The sequence below is a fragment of the Nycticebus coucang genome, chromosome 5 (assembly GCF_027406575.1).
Source record: "Nycticebus coucang isolate mNycCou1 chromosome 5, mNycCou1.pri, whole genome shotgun sequence".
Classification (NCBI taxonomy): Eukaryota; Metazoa; Chordata; class Mammalia; order Primates; family Lorisidae; genus Nycticebus; species Nycticebus coucang.
Window position 1 is genome coordinate 39,464,610 of NC_069784.1, and position 14,402 is coordinate 39,479,011.

The 14,402-nt window shown below is 46.9% G+C and overlaps 2 protein-coding genes across 4 annotated transcripts in view; both read left to right on the forward strand.

Annotated features, from left to right (window-relative positions):
• The first annotated feature begins 1,396 nt into the window (after window positions 1-1,396).
• On the forward strand, window positions 1,397-8,534 carry GPR61 (G protein-coupled receptor 61). Of its 3 annotated transcripts, none has more exons than XR_008380227.1 (3): window positions 1,397-1,523; window positions 4,704-6,989; window positions 7,601-8,534. XR_008380227.1 is itself a non-coding variant. In XM_053592138.1 (2 exons), the coding sequence occupies exon 2, from the start codon at window positions 5,319-5,321 to the stop codon at window positions 6,672-6,674; it is 1,356 nt and encodes a 451-aa protein (XP_053448113.1). In that variant the 5' UTR covers window positions 1,397-1,523; window positions 4,704-5,318; the 3' UTR covers window positions 6,675-8,534. The 3 variants fall into 3 exon arrangements, 1 of the variants encoding a protein (XP_053448113.1); XR_008380228.1 differs by having other exon boundaries at window positions 4,704-6,958; XM_053592138.1 differs by having other exon boundaries at window positions 4,704-8,534.
• Window positions 8,535-11,178: 2,644 nt separating this feature from the next.
• Window positions 11,179-14,402, forward strand: part of GNAI3 (G protein subunit alpha i3) — a 46,082-nt gene continuing 42,858 nt past the window's right edge. The window contains exon 1 of the mRNA XM_053592140.1: window positions 11,179-11,503. Within this exon, the coding sequence (XP_053448115.1) occupies window positions 11,386-11,503 (118 nt within the window). The 5' untranslated portion in view covers window positions 11,179-11,385. The remainder of the gene's footprint in view (window positions 11,504-14,402) is intronic.

The following is a 14,402-nucleotide window of genomic DNA, read 5'->3' on the forward strand; positions in this document are numbered from 1 at the left end:
CTGTGTGATGCCATGGCACTCTACGGAGGGCCATAAAGTGAAACTCTGTCTCTACAAAAAAAAAAAAAAAGAAAGAAAAGAAAAAACTCAGTGGCTAGTGACAGCAGAGATTGCTGCATTGGCTCCAGGTGGGTCAGTGACCTCTTTGTTGTTGTTTGTTGTTGACTTGAGGCCTGGGGCAGCCGATAGGCCCCCTGAGTTCCTTGGGTAATTCATTGTTCTTATGGCTCTTTGGGTTAGGTCTGGTAAACAATTCCAGAACTCCTTTTCTTCCTTTTTGGAGGCAGAGAGTTACTGGATAGACAAGTCTCAGGGCAGTGGGCTTTGGAGTGGGTATCATGCCTAAATTCCCTGTCTAGACTCCCAGCTCTGCCACATGGAGCTATGCGGCTTTGAGCAATCTCTTCACCTTTCTGGGCCTCAGAAACATGGCTACCTTGGCCTGTAGGATGTTTGACAGCTCTGCAATGTTAGGAGCCCATCCTTGGGTACCGGTCATATACCTGGGGCTACAAAGCTAGCAGAGGCCACGCCCCTTCATTGCACCTCCAAAGGCCCATCATTTGGATAGGCGATGCTCCATGGATGATGCTCTCCAGCTCTGTTCAGTCCTACAAATCCAGAGAGTGAGCATTCTGGACTACCTAGCTCCTGCTCTATCTTCATGGAGCAGTGTTATGGTGGTTTACACCGTGGCTCAGGGGAATGTTAGATCTCCCTGCCTCCATCAGCCCTCACAGCCCCACTCCAAAAAAACAATCTAAGAAAACACTAATACATAATAATGTGCTTTGGGGTGGGGGGCAAGTACAGTGTCAAGACAAGGCCTTCAGCTCTTCTTCAAACCTGGCTGGTACTCCTAACTCTGTCTGCTATACACATTTGGCAGCATTCAAAGAAGCCAAACCTTGGACCATCCCCTGGAGCCTCAACTCTCCCTGGCGTCAACCTTGCTGCCCTGTGTCTGCAGTGACCTGCCTGCTACAAGAGCACCTAAGCTGTGACTTCACACAGAACCATGCAATGGCAGTGCTGTCGGGAAACTCAGAGATATCTATCTTATCTTCCCTTTGAATGTATAAGAAATAAAGACTAAAAATGGGAAGTGACTTACTCAGGGTCACATAGCTAGTAAGTGCCATAGCCAGGCTGGAACCCCAATTTTCTAACTCCCAAGTGTTTTTTTCAACTTCATCAAGCTGGTCAGAAGGGTCTCCCCTGCCTATCATTATCTGCCCCATGAAGCTTTTGAAATGCAGTCCAGCAACCTAATAGAAGTGAGAGGAGTTGGGTTCACTCTTGAGAACCTTGCTTGGGGAACTGGTGTCCTGATTTTTGTTTCAGAAGTGGCTCCAAGGGGCTGGATGGGAAGCAGGAGGCCATTAGGACCCAGAAGCTCTCAGAGCATTCTGCTTTGCCGGCTGCCTCTCACTGCTCACTGCAGTGGTTTAGGCTTCAGCAGCCTTGGAGAAGCATCAGCTGAGAGAAGCTATCACATGGAAGCCGGGAGCTGCTCAGCAAAGGTAGGAGTTGCCGACTAGGCCAGGAATGGGGACCAGACCCAGGGTCTGGTGGTGAGTGCTGAGGTGCTCCACAGAAGGGTAGCATTCCAAGGACCAGCCCTTCCTGCATTATGGTAGGCAGTTTTATCAGGTGATGGGCTCTCAGGTATCCCGAAGGCAGTACTGGGGTGTGGGCATCTCGGAAGCTCCTAGAGCTGGGGGGTTGATCATCTCTTACTGGCAGGAGTACCCACATCCTGCAGACAGTGTTCTTCATCTGTCCTGCTCCCTGTCAGAGGGATGGGTCCCCCACATCCTAGAAATGGGTCCTTCAGCATCTGGCTGATGAGTGACTGTGGCCTGGGAGTAGGTAACTCTGCTGGGGAGAGATATTGTAGCTCCCTGGAAATCTCCTTTAGCTTAGGAGGGGCATGCTCTCCACTAAAGGAAGACTAGGCTCGGGTCCTTGGCACAGAAGCTCTGTATCTGGGAAATAGGCACATGTGAATCCCACCGATACTTCTGTGGCCTTGGGCTGAGCATTTATGCACATCTTGCATCCTGAAACAAGAATATCTGTAACTTGACCATGCCCTACTAGAGGCCCAGACCTCAGGCCCTATTGGCAGAGCCTTCTAGGTACCAAGAGGTTCTGGAGGTAAGAGGCGTGGTGTTGGGATGCAGCAGTAGGAGAATGAGAGCATCTGTTCTGGTAGAAGACATAATGATATGAGCTAGGAATCCTAGGTTTCCCCTATGAAACCATTACACCATAGCCCTACCCTCCATTACCCCAGCCAGTGAGAGAGTGCTGAGTAGCCAGGTACATTAGTCTGTCTGTTAAGCGGTAAAAAGGAATTCTGCAACTTAGGAGTCATTGTAGAGATACTGGCAAGGCTGAGGGGGCCATGAAAAAAATAAATGTCCAATGCCTTCTTGCCTAGGGCCCCATCATGGCTGCATAGTACCCTCCATCCCCACGTGGAAACCATGTCTGCTTCTCTCTATCTGAGGCTCTTGATTTCCATCCAGACATGGTGGGCCTTTTCTCCTTCAGGAGAAAGAGACTCAGAGCCATATCTTCTGGGCTCCACTCATAGGTAGAAGGGATGGGTAAATAGTGGCATGAAGAGAAAGGGGGAAGTATGCTTCTCCTAGTATTTTTCTGGCATTTTTCTTGGTAGGCTCTTCTGAGAAGCTGGTCTCCACTTTTTTTTTTTTTTTTGTAGAGACAGAGTCTCACTTTATGGCCCTCGGTAGAGTGCCGTGGCCTCACACAGCTCACAGCAACCTCCAACTCCTGGGGCTTAAGCGATTCTCTTGCCTCAGCCTCCCGAGTAGCTGGGACTACAGGCGCCCGCCACAACGCCCGGCTATTTTTTGTTGCAGTTTGGCCGGGGCCGGGTTTGAACCCGCCACCCTCGGCATATGGGGCCGGCGCCTTACCGACTGAGCCACAGGCGCCGCCCTGGTCTCCACTTTTATGCCCTCCTATTCATCTTCTGGGCAGACCCAGAGTCTCTGTAGCCATCTTTACTATAAAATGAGCTTTCTGCATCCCTGGAGAGATGCACATCTCTAGGTAGTTTTCCAAAGTCAGGGTTGCTTTGGGTCCAGGAGCCCAGGTTACCCTTTCCATAAGAGAGTCCCCTGGCTGACACACAACTAACTGACAGGATGTGTATTCTTGGAGTTTGTACTAGGGGACAGGAAGTCAACTGATCAATTTGAGTTTTATGCAATTCACAAAATTCTATTGATTCATGCAATTCATAAAACCTATTGCATGCACAGCATGTTAGAAGTTGGATTAGTGCAAGGTTTGCATTTAACAGTGATTGTAAGGAGGCTGTAGCTGTGAGGAGAGTGAGGCCTGTCTGGCCACGTGGTCCTCCTTATTGCAGTCATAGAAATGATGGACTTTAAAATTGAGCAACCATGAGGCTCTCCAGAGCGCAGAACTCACAGAGTAATCAAATGTTATCACATGTAGGGATCCCTGGAAATTGTTCAGTCCAATCTTCTTATTTCACAGATGAGGAAACTGTGTCCCAGGTAACTTGTGATTTGTCTTTAGAAAGGCCATCAGACTTGGCATTATCTGCAGTTTGTCTCTAGTCTGCATAACTCAGCACAGTGTACTCAGTGAATCTGAACTGCAAGAATAATGTGTGTCAAGGAAAAACATTTTTATTGCATTGGGCAAGCTATTTCAATTATATGCAAACTCAACATGGATAATAAGATACATAAAACAGTATTTCATCAGGAAAAATGAGACACACTGAATCAAAGACTTTCTTCTTTTCCAGTTTCTTCCAGGTTTCTTCTCAGATTTATGATTACCCACTTCTACGGGCACAGTCCCCCACCCACTCTCACACCTACCTACCCTTACACAGGTGCCAGCTTCTACTCCTTGTTCTGACTGTGGTAACAGTCTAGGACCAAGAAGGCTCTGAGGGTCAGCTCCAACAACCAGAGATCTAAGGAGCTGGGGAGTGTGAATTTGGGTGCAGTTCCTCTCCCACAGGCAGGGCCACATTGGCCTTGAGAAGTTAATGAGGAGATAGAGAAGGGCAGTTTTAAAATGATTTCTACCTCTGGCTTTGGGGAAAGTGGAGGCTGGGTGAGCTGACTTCCTGGTTTCCTTCCAGCCAGGACAGTTTGTTTTCACTGCTCCTCCTCAACAATCCCAAAGTGTCAGCTCTTTGTCTTGGGAGTGGTGAGGTCGGAATATGCTAGGGCACAGTTTGCCTTTTCAAGGGATAGCCTTAGACCAATGAGAGACATTTTTAGAGTCAGTTCAAATACAACAATTATTTACTGGATGTGCAGCTGATGTGGAGGGCACCTTCAGACACAGCATGCCACAGTGGGCAAGGATACCAGCCCTGGCGCCAGACTGCCCAGGCAGGTGTCTTGCTACTTACTAGCTGTGTGACCTTGGGTAAGTTACTTAGCTTTTCTAGGCCTTTTTTATCCCTTGCAAAACGAGAATGTGAATAATATCTATCTTATAGGGTTGTGTGAGGATTAAAATGAGTTAACATATGTCAAACGCTTAGAACAGGGCCTGGCGTGTGGAAAGCACCATATAAATGTTACTGTTGGTGATTGGTATGATGCATTGCTATTAATGAATCACACAGGATCCACAAGCACAGCTGTGAAGCAAGTGTTATTCCTTTCATTTTACAGATGCCTTTATGAGGAAACGGAAGTTGAGAAGAGCCACAGAGTTAGTAGTGCCCAGACCTGGTGCTCGAAACCAAATCTTTTGCTCTTTCTACTCCTCAGCTCCTCCCGTCCTAAGGAAATAAGAAATCAGGAAACTTACATAAGCAACCCCCAAACTGGGGTGCTATCCCAGAGCTCAGCAGGACCCTGGCAGGGAGACAGAAGATTTAGAATCCCTGGATAATATATCTTGAAAGGGTAGAAGGTTATGGACAATGGCAGAAAGGAAGTGACAAAGAAGAACCGAAGGCTCTAAAGGTGGAGTGTTGAGTGAGTGAGCCTCCCCATCTCGCCAGTCTCCTGCTTCTTAGCAGTCTCCAAGGCATACTCTGGAGCCGCCTCCTACAGGGAAGGGGATATAAGATCCTGAGCCCTCAGCTGCCTGTTTTGCGCTCTGGACACGGACAATCCCAGCCTGGGAGGCTGGTGATAAGAGCCCGACTCAGAGGCTCCAGTAGGAGGCGCTCCTCACAAAACTGGGAAACCTGAGCCTGGGCTCACCATCCCAGGATTGCTAGACTAGGATGGGGGATGGGCCTGTGACAGGAGGTACCCTGGGTGTCCTCTTTCGGCCCCATGGAGTCCTCACCCATCCCCCAGTCATCAGGGAACTCTTCTATTCTGGGGAGGGAACCTCAAACCCCAGGTCCCTCTACTACAAGTGGGGTTCCAGAGGTGGGGCTGCAGGATGTAGCTTCAGAATCTGTGGCCCTCTTCTTCATGCTTTTGTTGGACTTGACTGCTGTGGCTGGCAATGCTGCGGTGATGGCTGTTATCGCCAAGACACCTGCCCTCAGAAAATTTGTCTTCGTCTTCCACCTCTGCCTGGTGGACCTGCTGGCTGCCCTGACCCTCATGCCTCTGGCCATGCTCTCCAGCTCTGCCCTCTTTGACCATGCCCTCTTTGGGGAGGTGGCCTGTCGCCTCTACTTGTTCCTGAGCGTATGCTTTGTTAGCCTGGCCATCCTCTCCGTGTCGGCCATCAATGTGGAGCGCTACTATTACGTGGTCCACCCCATGCGCTATGAGGTGCGCATGACGCTGGGGCTGGTAGCCTCTGTGCTAGTGGGTGTGTGGGTGAAGGCCTTGGCCATGGCTTCTGTGCCAGTGTTGGGAAGGGTCTCCTGGGAGGAAGGAGCTCCCAGGGTCCCCCCAGGCTGTTCACTCCAATGGAGTCACAGTGCCTACTGCCAGCTTTTTGTGGTGGTCTTTGCTGTCCTTTACTTCTTGTTGCCCCTGCTCCTCATCCTTGTGGTCTACTGCAGCATGTTCCGAGTGGCTCGTGTGGCTGCCATGCAGCATGGGCCGCTGCCCACGTGGATGGAGACACCCCGGCAACGCTCCGAGTCTCTCAGCAGCCGCTCCACCATGGTCACCAGCTCCGGGGCCCCCCAGACCACCCCACACCGGACGTTTGGGGGAGGGAAGGCAGCAGTGGTTCTCCTGGCTGTAGGAGGACAGTTCCTGCTCTGTTGGTTGCCCTACTTCTCCTTCCACCTCTACGTTGCCCTGAGTGCTCAGCCTATTTCCACTGGGCAGGTGGAGAGTGTGGTGACCTGGATCGGCTACTTTTGCTTCACTTCCAACCCCTTCTTCTATGGATGTCTCAACCGGCAGATCCGGGGGGAGCTCAGCAAGCAGTTTGTCTGTTTCTTCAAGCCAGCTCCAGAGGAGGAGCTGAGGCTGCCTAGCCGGGAGGGCTCCATTGAGGAGAACTTCCTGCAGTTCCTTCAGGGGACTGGCTGTGCCACTGAGTCCTGGGTTTCCCGACCCCTACCCAGCCCCAAGCAGGAGCCACCTGCTGTTGACTTTCGAATCCCAGGCCAGATAGCTGAGGAAACCTCTGAGTTCTTGGAGCAGCAACTTACCAGCGACATCATCATGTCAGATGGCTACCTCCGTCCTGCCCCCTCACCCCAGCTGGAGTCATGATGGGCCACTGGACACTTGGAGGGAGATGGGGCTGGGGGCCGGTTATGATTGCAAGGACCACCTTGTGGGATCACCTTTTCCCAGCTGGCTAGGGCTGGGCCTGGGGTCTCCACACACAGCTTTTGCTTAGTGTTTCCTGGGTCAGGAACAGAGTCAACAGATGAATGTGTGGCAAAAGCCTTGGACTTGGCTGTGATCTTTGACTACTGGGGGAGGGAACCTGGGTATGATGAGACGATGACGAGAGAAAAGGGTCACAAAGGTGAGGTGAAGCCTCTCAACCAGTGAGTGAACTTTCCATGCCTTAGGAAGCAGGTAAATTCTCTAAGGGGAGGAGTTGGAGGATATAGGGCAGCAGGCCATTTGTAGATATTCTGGGGGCCATTTAGGACATTTTATTTTTCAGTGTAATTTGTCCAGGGCAGTAATTGCACCCAAGCAAGGTAAGAAAATGACTTATGTTTTCTTATTTCCTTGCTTGCTTTAAAAAAACTACTTTACAGCCAAGTGTTTCCATTTGAATTAATAGACAATTTTCTAGTTTTATAACTGAGATTTCCTTTAAGGGAGAGGACCAGCAGGGTGTATTCCTTTCCTAAATTTGTCCAGAAGGTGAAATAGCAATTAGGGTACATGGAATACAAGACAGGAAAGCTGACTGCAGCTCTCTTTCTCCCACTCTTCAGGAAAAGCCCTTCTGTTCTATTTTTCTTTTTCTCTCCTGCACATAGGAGATCAGGCTTGGGGCTTGATATCAGCAGAGACAAGAATAAGACAAGATGACTTTTTCTTCCTTTTAGGATAAAGAATTAGAATGACTGGGGGTCAGATGGCTAAGGGTAGGTTTGGCGTTTGAATTGCTAAGGTGATATAAAAAGGCCAGGTAATAACCCTGATCAATAATACTGCAAATCTTTTCTTTGCAGGACTGGCCTCCCTGATCTCTCTCCTCATGGCAGTGACCCACCTCCAGCCCCTTGGACAATCGGGTACAAGAGACTAAGGTTGGGCATGGGAAGGGTGGGGTTTCCATGGTCCATTAAATGCCTCCCTACTCTCATTCATCGCTCTCAAAATTAGCTTCAGTGACAAAGACTTAAATCTCTCTCTTATCTATAGCCCTGGGTTGGAGAAAGGGCACAGGAGTTGGGCTTTGCTGTTCACTGTTTGAGACTGTAGGAACTGTGTTGGTTAGTACTGGTGGTGATATTTTCAATGAAGAGGGAATAATTGCAAACTGGACAGGACACCCATCAGGGGCCACCTGTCTATTCCACTTCTCTCAATTGAATCAGGTAATATTCAAGAGTCAAGACAGGGCCAGAGGGTGTTGTGGTCTGTATTTGAACAAAATCCTGACTCACCGAGCATCAAAGGGGGGGAAAATGGGCTGGTGGGAGTGGGACAGTTTCCCCTTTAAACAGCTAATAAATAATTTTTATAACAAAAAGTTATATTGATATCAACATTGACTCCTTCAGTTCAATTCAGTGCATAATAGAACCCTCGCTATTCCCTGGGATTCACAGAGGAAATACAGTCACTGACTGTCTTTAAGGAATTCATAATCTAATTTGATCAGGTATTTTCACAGAACATTTTGATCCGATAAAGCACTATAGAATGTGTTTGAGAACTAGCACATTACAGAATATATTCATGGTTTTAACATCTGTGAGTTTGGTTTGTTGCAGCAAGATACCAACATGGACACTTCCTGAAGAGTGTAGAAGTTAAGGGGTTGTAAAAGAAACGCTCTCATGAACAAAAAATTTTATTAAATGAAACGAACTTAACTTTCTCCCTTTTGATCCAGGAAAATTGCTAGGTTTCTGTCTTCCTACCACTAGACTAGCCTAGTCCCTATTATATTGAGGAAATTCCTTAGAAATATAGTATGTATAGCAAGGAGAGTCCTTTGTGATTGAAAAACATGTTCACTTTTCTCTCCTTCCTTTTAAAATAAATTCACTCTGAAGAATTTCATTCCTGTATAGGGGAAAAGCTTCTTTTAAGCACCGCTGATCAGCTAGTCCACCCAAAGTATTGCCAGCAGGTGGCAGTGTGAGTCCAGTGGAAGTAGGAAAGACGTATGTATGTAGGGGCAGAGGTAAAGTGGAGGGCATGAAACATTGTTTGGCAGCCATTTTGTTATTTTGCCTCTGCCCTTCAACCCTTCCTCTACATACACCAAAGGGGGGGAAATTATTTTTTTTTTGAGGCAGAGTCTCACCATGTTGCCCTTGGTAGAGTGCTGTGGCGTCACAGCTCACAGCAATCTCCAACTCTTGAGCTTAAGCGATTCTCTTGCCTCAGCCTCCCAAGTAGCTGGGACTACTACACCGCCACAATGCCCGGCTATTATTTTGTTGTAGCTGTCGTTGTTTGGTAGGCCGGGCTGGGTTCGAACAGGCCAGCCCTGGTGTATGTGGGCAGTGCCCTAGTCGCTCAGCTACAGATGCTGAGCCCTCCCCTCCACAAAAAAGTTTTAAGTGCAAGAATTATTTAATTCAGGCTGAAATTTCTTGACACTGGGACCTCACTGGCCTCTATTACAGAATTTGACAGACATGAATTCATTTGCTATTTATTTTTCCCTGTAGGAGTGGATCATGAAGGGGATACATTTTTTTTTTTTTTTTTACTGTGCTGAGGACTTTCCCAGCAATTTCTGCTTTGACCCCCTTCCAGTTTTCTAGTCAACAGGATGTTTTGATAAAGTTTAATAATGTAATCCTCAGCCCTGAAAGCTGTTGCTGGACAGAATCTGACCTCTCTAACCCTGTGAATAGTCTACAAATTGAGACAACCATCTGATCAGCTGCTTTTGCCTGCATCATGCTGGTGTTTGGGTTGCTCCCAATTCCAGATGAAGACATTACACCTTATGTTGTTAGGTGTCTCTAGGCAATATCTTATGAGGTATCGTAGCAAAAGAGTGAATTTGGAGCCAAAACATATCTACTTATTCACTGTGTAAATTTGGGAAAGCTATTTAATTTCACTGAGCCTATTTCCTCATCTGTAAAATGGGGATCATTATTACCTACCTCACAGGGTTGTTGTGAGGATTAAAAGAAATAAGATGTGGAAGCACCCAGCCACACCTGGCCAATAGGTACTCAATAAATAATTGATTTTTCTTTCCTTTCCTCTTGCCCTTTTCCCCCAGAAGAATTGATTAGGGAAAATCAGTCCCTTTCATTCTAACCATCATTTGGGAACGAGTAGGAGACTTGTAAAATGGTGAAAAATTGGCATTGATAAAAGCATTATCGTGGATGAAGCTGTTTAGTGGCTAGTAATCCTTCAGTTAAATCCTTACAATTAATGAATCATCATTATATAGACCCGTTGAGACCTTATATTCTAAGGTTCAGATTTTGTTAGAGAAATAATTTATAATCACAGGGAAAGACTTTAGGGGCTGAGTTCCCCTCTCTAGAATGTATGGTAAGAGTAATTGTGGGGTTATTTGACTGTAAAGGTAATTTAGGACTACCTTCGCGGGAGTACCAACGGTTATCTGTGAAAGAGGGTAACAGCCTGGGGCTTTCATGGGGAGATTTATTAATTTTCGGGTGATACTGCAGCTGAGAAGCAAATTTTACTATAACTTCCCTTTTTGTCTAGTATAGAGCTGGTACAGGATGCACTGGTTTGTTTTAGAGTGTGGGGCTGAGGTTGACTTATCTTGCTAGTAGTCCTAAGGTCCTAATGTAGAACCATCTGGCTTATTGGAGAGATGGGCAGCATGGAGGAACTACACGCTTCTATTTCAGATTGTCGAGTAAGTCCTAGCGATTTCAACTGGCCCTTTGCCAACATAGTTGCTAAGCAAATCTTAAGCCCACAGAAATCCATACGTTAACACCACAAGGATTAAGACATGTATTGGCAACAGGAGGCGGTGGGCCAGAGAGGGCAAAAAGGCACTGCCAAAGTCCTACACACGGTCAGCACACCTGATCTGTAAGGATGTGAGGCGTAGTCGGAGCCCAAGCTGGGCAGCTTGCTCCCGTCCCACAGATCTGACAGACAACCCTGGCAGAAAGTGTCCCACACTTGGGCTGGGCTCCTAAGTTTCCACAGCAAGAGATCAAAGAAGCTGGGCGGCGCCTGTGGTTCAAAGGAGTAGGGGGTCGGCCCCAAGTACCGGAGGTAGCGGATTCAAACCCGCCCCGGCCAAAAACTGCAAAAAGAAAGAAAAATCACAGAAGTTTCCGGCAGGCAAGAAATTCCCAGCAAAATCTCCCGTGCGGACTATGAGCCTTCATTTGTGAATCCCCCACCGTTCCACCTCCAAACCAGCTGTAGGACCTCGAGACCGCACCACGAGTCGGAGGCCCGGTTTTCTCTACATTTAGCCAAATCAGGTCGCTGAAAGGTGAAGGGATGAAAGTTGGGTAGCGCGCAGCGACTTGACCGAACCTAGCAACTCAGCGGAACCACCGCCCAGGACTGACGTTACTCCCCGTGACTTCCGCTTTCGCTCTCACCTCCTCTCCCAGAGCCAGAGTAGTTCAAGCGGTAAAGGCCGCGGGGCGTCGCCGGAAGTGCCGTAACACCGGATATCCGGTTCCCTGGTGCTAGGGGAGCTGACCTAGAGGGCCGCCGCCCAACAGTAGACGCTGTCTGAGCTAGGCGAGTCGAACGAAGTTCCTGCGGTGTGTGAGTGAGCCCGGGCCTGGTCCCCTCTCCCGCCGCCGCCATGGGCTGCACGTTGAGCGCCGAGGACAAGGCGGCGGTGGAGCGGAGCAAGATGATCGACCGCAACTTGCGGGTGGACGGGGAGAAAGCAGCCAAGGAAGTGAAGCTGCTGCTGCTGGGTGAGGGGATGGAGGCGGGAGTGGAGTGGTGGTCGGGAAATCCTAGGCAGTTGGGAGGCCTGGTCTGGGTCTGGCTAGGCTGGCGAAAAGGACTCCAAAGAGATCTGGAGGGAGTGCTGGGCTTGGGGCGGAGTGTTAGGGTTCGTGGCAGAGGCCCCAGTGGGCGTGATGGAAGGGGGTGGGGTTTTGGGGTTGTAGGAATTGGGCTGGAGAGGGTGTAACTCTGGACTGGAATTGCGTTCTGTAAAGAGAGCTTGAAAGTATACGGCGGCAGGACATTGAGACTGTTAGGAATATGGGAAAAACTTACAAAGGAATATTGGAAAAACTTATAAAGGAAGAGCTGATGTTAGAGTAGGTTTTACATTGGATTGGAGCGTGTTGGTAACGAGTTGGAATGGAGTGTGTGTTGGACTCGTGTAATGGTTTGTGAGTTTGGAGCGAAGTGATAACTTTGTGATAACAATAAAGCTGGGAAACTTGAATGATTAAATAGGCTAGGACAGAGTGGTCACATAGGACCCTGTCATTTGTTAGAGAGTGATCATTTTGAACTGTTAGTTGGGGTGGAGGAACCCTGGATTATCCAGGACCATAAAAGTAGGTGGTTCAGATAAATCCCAAATTGTCAGGTGTAAAGGAAGAGATCTTCGGTGCAGAGGCCACCTGTATTTTTCCACTTAAAAAATTATTTTTATTTCTTAAGATTTTGTAACTCCTTCCCCTGTTTTTATGGGGGGAGGTGGTGTGAGCTGAGGAATTTTAAAAGAATGGCTTGAGGTTTGTGGCAGAAGATCTGGTGGACAATAGATTACACATTGGAAGTTGCTGAATAGTTGCTAGGGGACTGTGTGCAGTGGAAATGGCTTTATCTTGGGATAAATTATGGAATTGAACATATTTACCATAAAGCCTGTCATAGGCTTCTGCTGAGCTGTTTTATTCTTTTTGACCTCTTTAAAGCAAAAATATTAGCTTCAGAAATTACCGTTCATGTTACCTGATAATCATTTAAAATGGTTTTTTTTTTGAGACAGAGCCTCAAGCTGTTGCCCTGGGTAAAGTACTGTAGCTTCACAGCTCACAGCAACCTCCACCTCCTGGGGTCAAGCTATTCTCCTATCTCAGCCTCCCAAGTAGCTGGGACTACAGGCGCCCACCACAACACCTGGCTATTTTTTGGTTGCAGCCATCATTGTTGTTTGGTGGCCCGGGCTGGATTCGAACCTGCCAGCTCAGGTGTATGTGGCTGGCACCTTAGCCACTTGAGCCACAGGCACCGAGCCCATTTAAAATGGTTTTATGTACAGTCATATGCATTTTTTTTTTTTTTTTTTTTTTTGGGCCGGGGCTGGGTTTGAACCCGCCACCTCCGGCATATGGGACCGGCGCCCTACCCACTGAGCCACAGGCACCGCCCAGTCATATGCATTTTACTCAGCATGATTTGGTTTTAAAATTTTTTAGAGGGTACATCATGTAAAGTGGCATTAGCTTATCAGTAAATCAAGCCACATCTCTTTATTAGTAGTATTTTCTAGGGATTAGTTACAGAAGAATAAGCAGGAGTAATGGTTTCTGTAAGCAATAGAACTTTACTTTTAAAAACAGTTGTTTTTTGAGAGTTGCTTTAGGAAAGTGCTAAATTTCACATCGTAAAGCTCCAGAGGACAGAAGGCACAATCATAACTTAAGACTTATTTTGTACTCCAGGATATGCTGGGTGCCCCTGCTAGTCTCATGTTAACATATTGATTGGTTGTAGATAGCAGAAGCTCTGATAATAAAGCTCTGATAAAGACCTGATAAAAGGTTTTTGGATATACTGCAGGTGAGAAGTTATATATTGGAACTGGTTGAATATCAATGGGGAGGGGGTCAGGGACTGTTTGTTTTCACATGTCCCTGGACCTCACCCCCTTCCCACCAGTTGGTTTGCAGCTTCAGCTTCCACTTTGAATGCCTGAACTCCTAGAAGGTATGAGTTCAAATTGTAGTCCTGGACTATCATTGTCTATATAGCAAATATCTTCTGTGGATGACCATGGTCCCTGGCACACAGATGCTCTTAAATATTTACTGTTAACCAGCCTAAGCTAGCTCATGTTGGCCATTGGTCCTTGGAGCCTTTCAGAAGTTTGATATAAACCACAATATTCAAGGCATTATCATTTTCTTTATTGAATGATCGATTTTGTTATGACATTAAAGATGTATTCTCATTTTCTGAGTGATTTACACAGAGATCTCTTCAAGACATTAGCCTATTATAATACACTTGTAAACTATTAGGCTTTCTTCCAAATGGCAGGATTTGGCATTTGACAGGCAGAACCTGGACAAGCAGAACTTGTCCAAGTGTCTGGAAAAATCTTTATTCATGACTTTATATATGGTGTGCTTAATTAAAAACAAAATTAAACACTTGGAGTCTAAGGAAACTTGAAAAGCAGTAAGTAAAAAAATACGAAAACATTTGCTTTTAATTTTTACCAACTTCATTGTTTTCTAAATCAGTTTTTTTTATATTCTTGAGCAAGTTAAATCCACAAATTCAGATAGGTTGCAGAGAAAGATTCTGTTGCTTGAGCCATATCATAATGCACATGTGAAATTAAAATAATATTTGCTATTTCTATATGCAAAATGCACCCACCACAATATGCAAATAATTTTCTTTTCTTGTAGAATATCTTTGTTGTGCACACAAGTCACTTTTACTTCATCACTATGAAACTGTCAAACTTAGTTTAAGTTGAGATTTATCTGCTTACCCTTGTCTTCCCTGTACATAAATTGTTTTCTTTCTTACAGGGAGGTAGTTTAGCATAGTGATTAGCATCAGCTCTGTAGTCAGGCTTCTTCAAATCCTAGTCCATTTACCAGCTATAACCTAGGT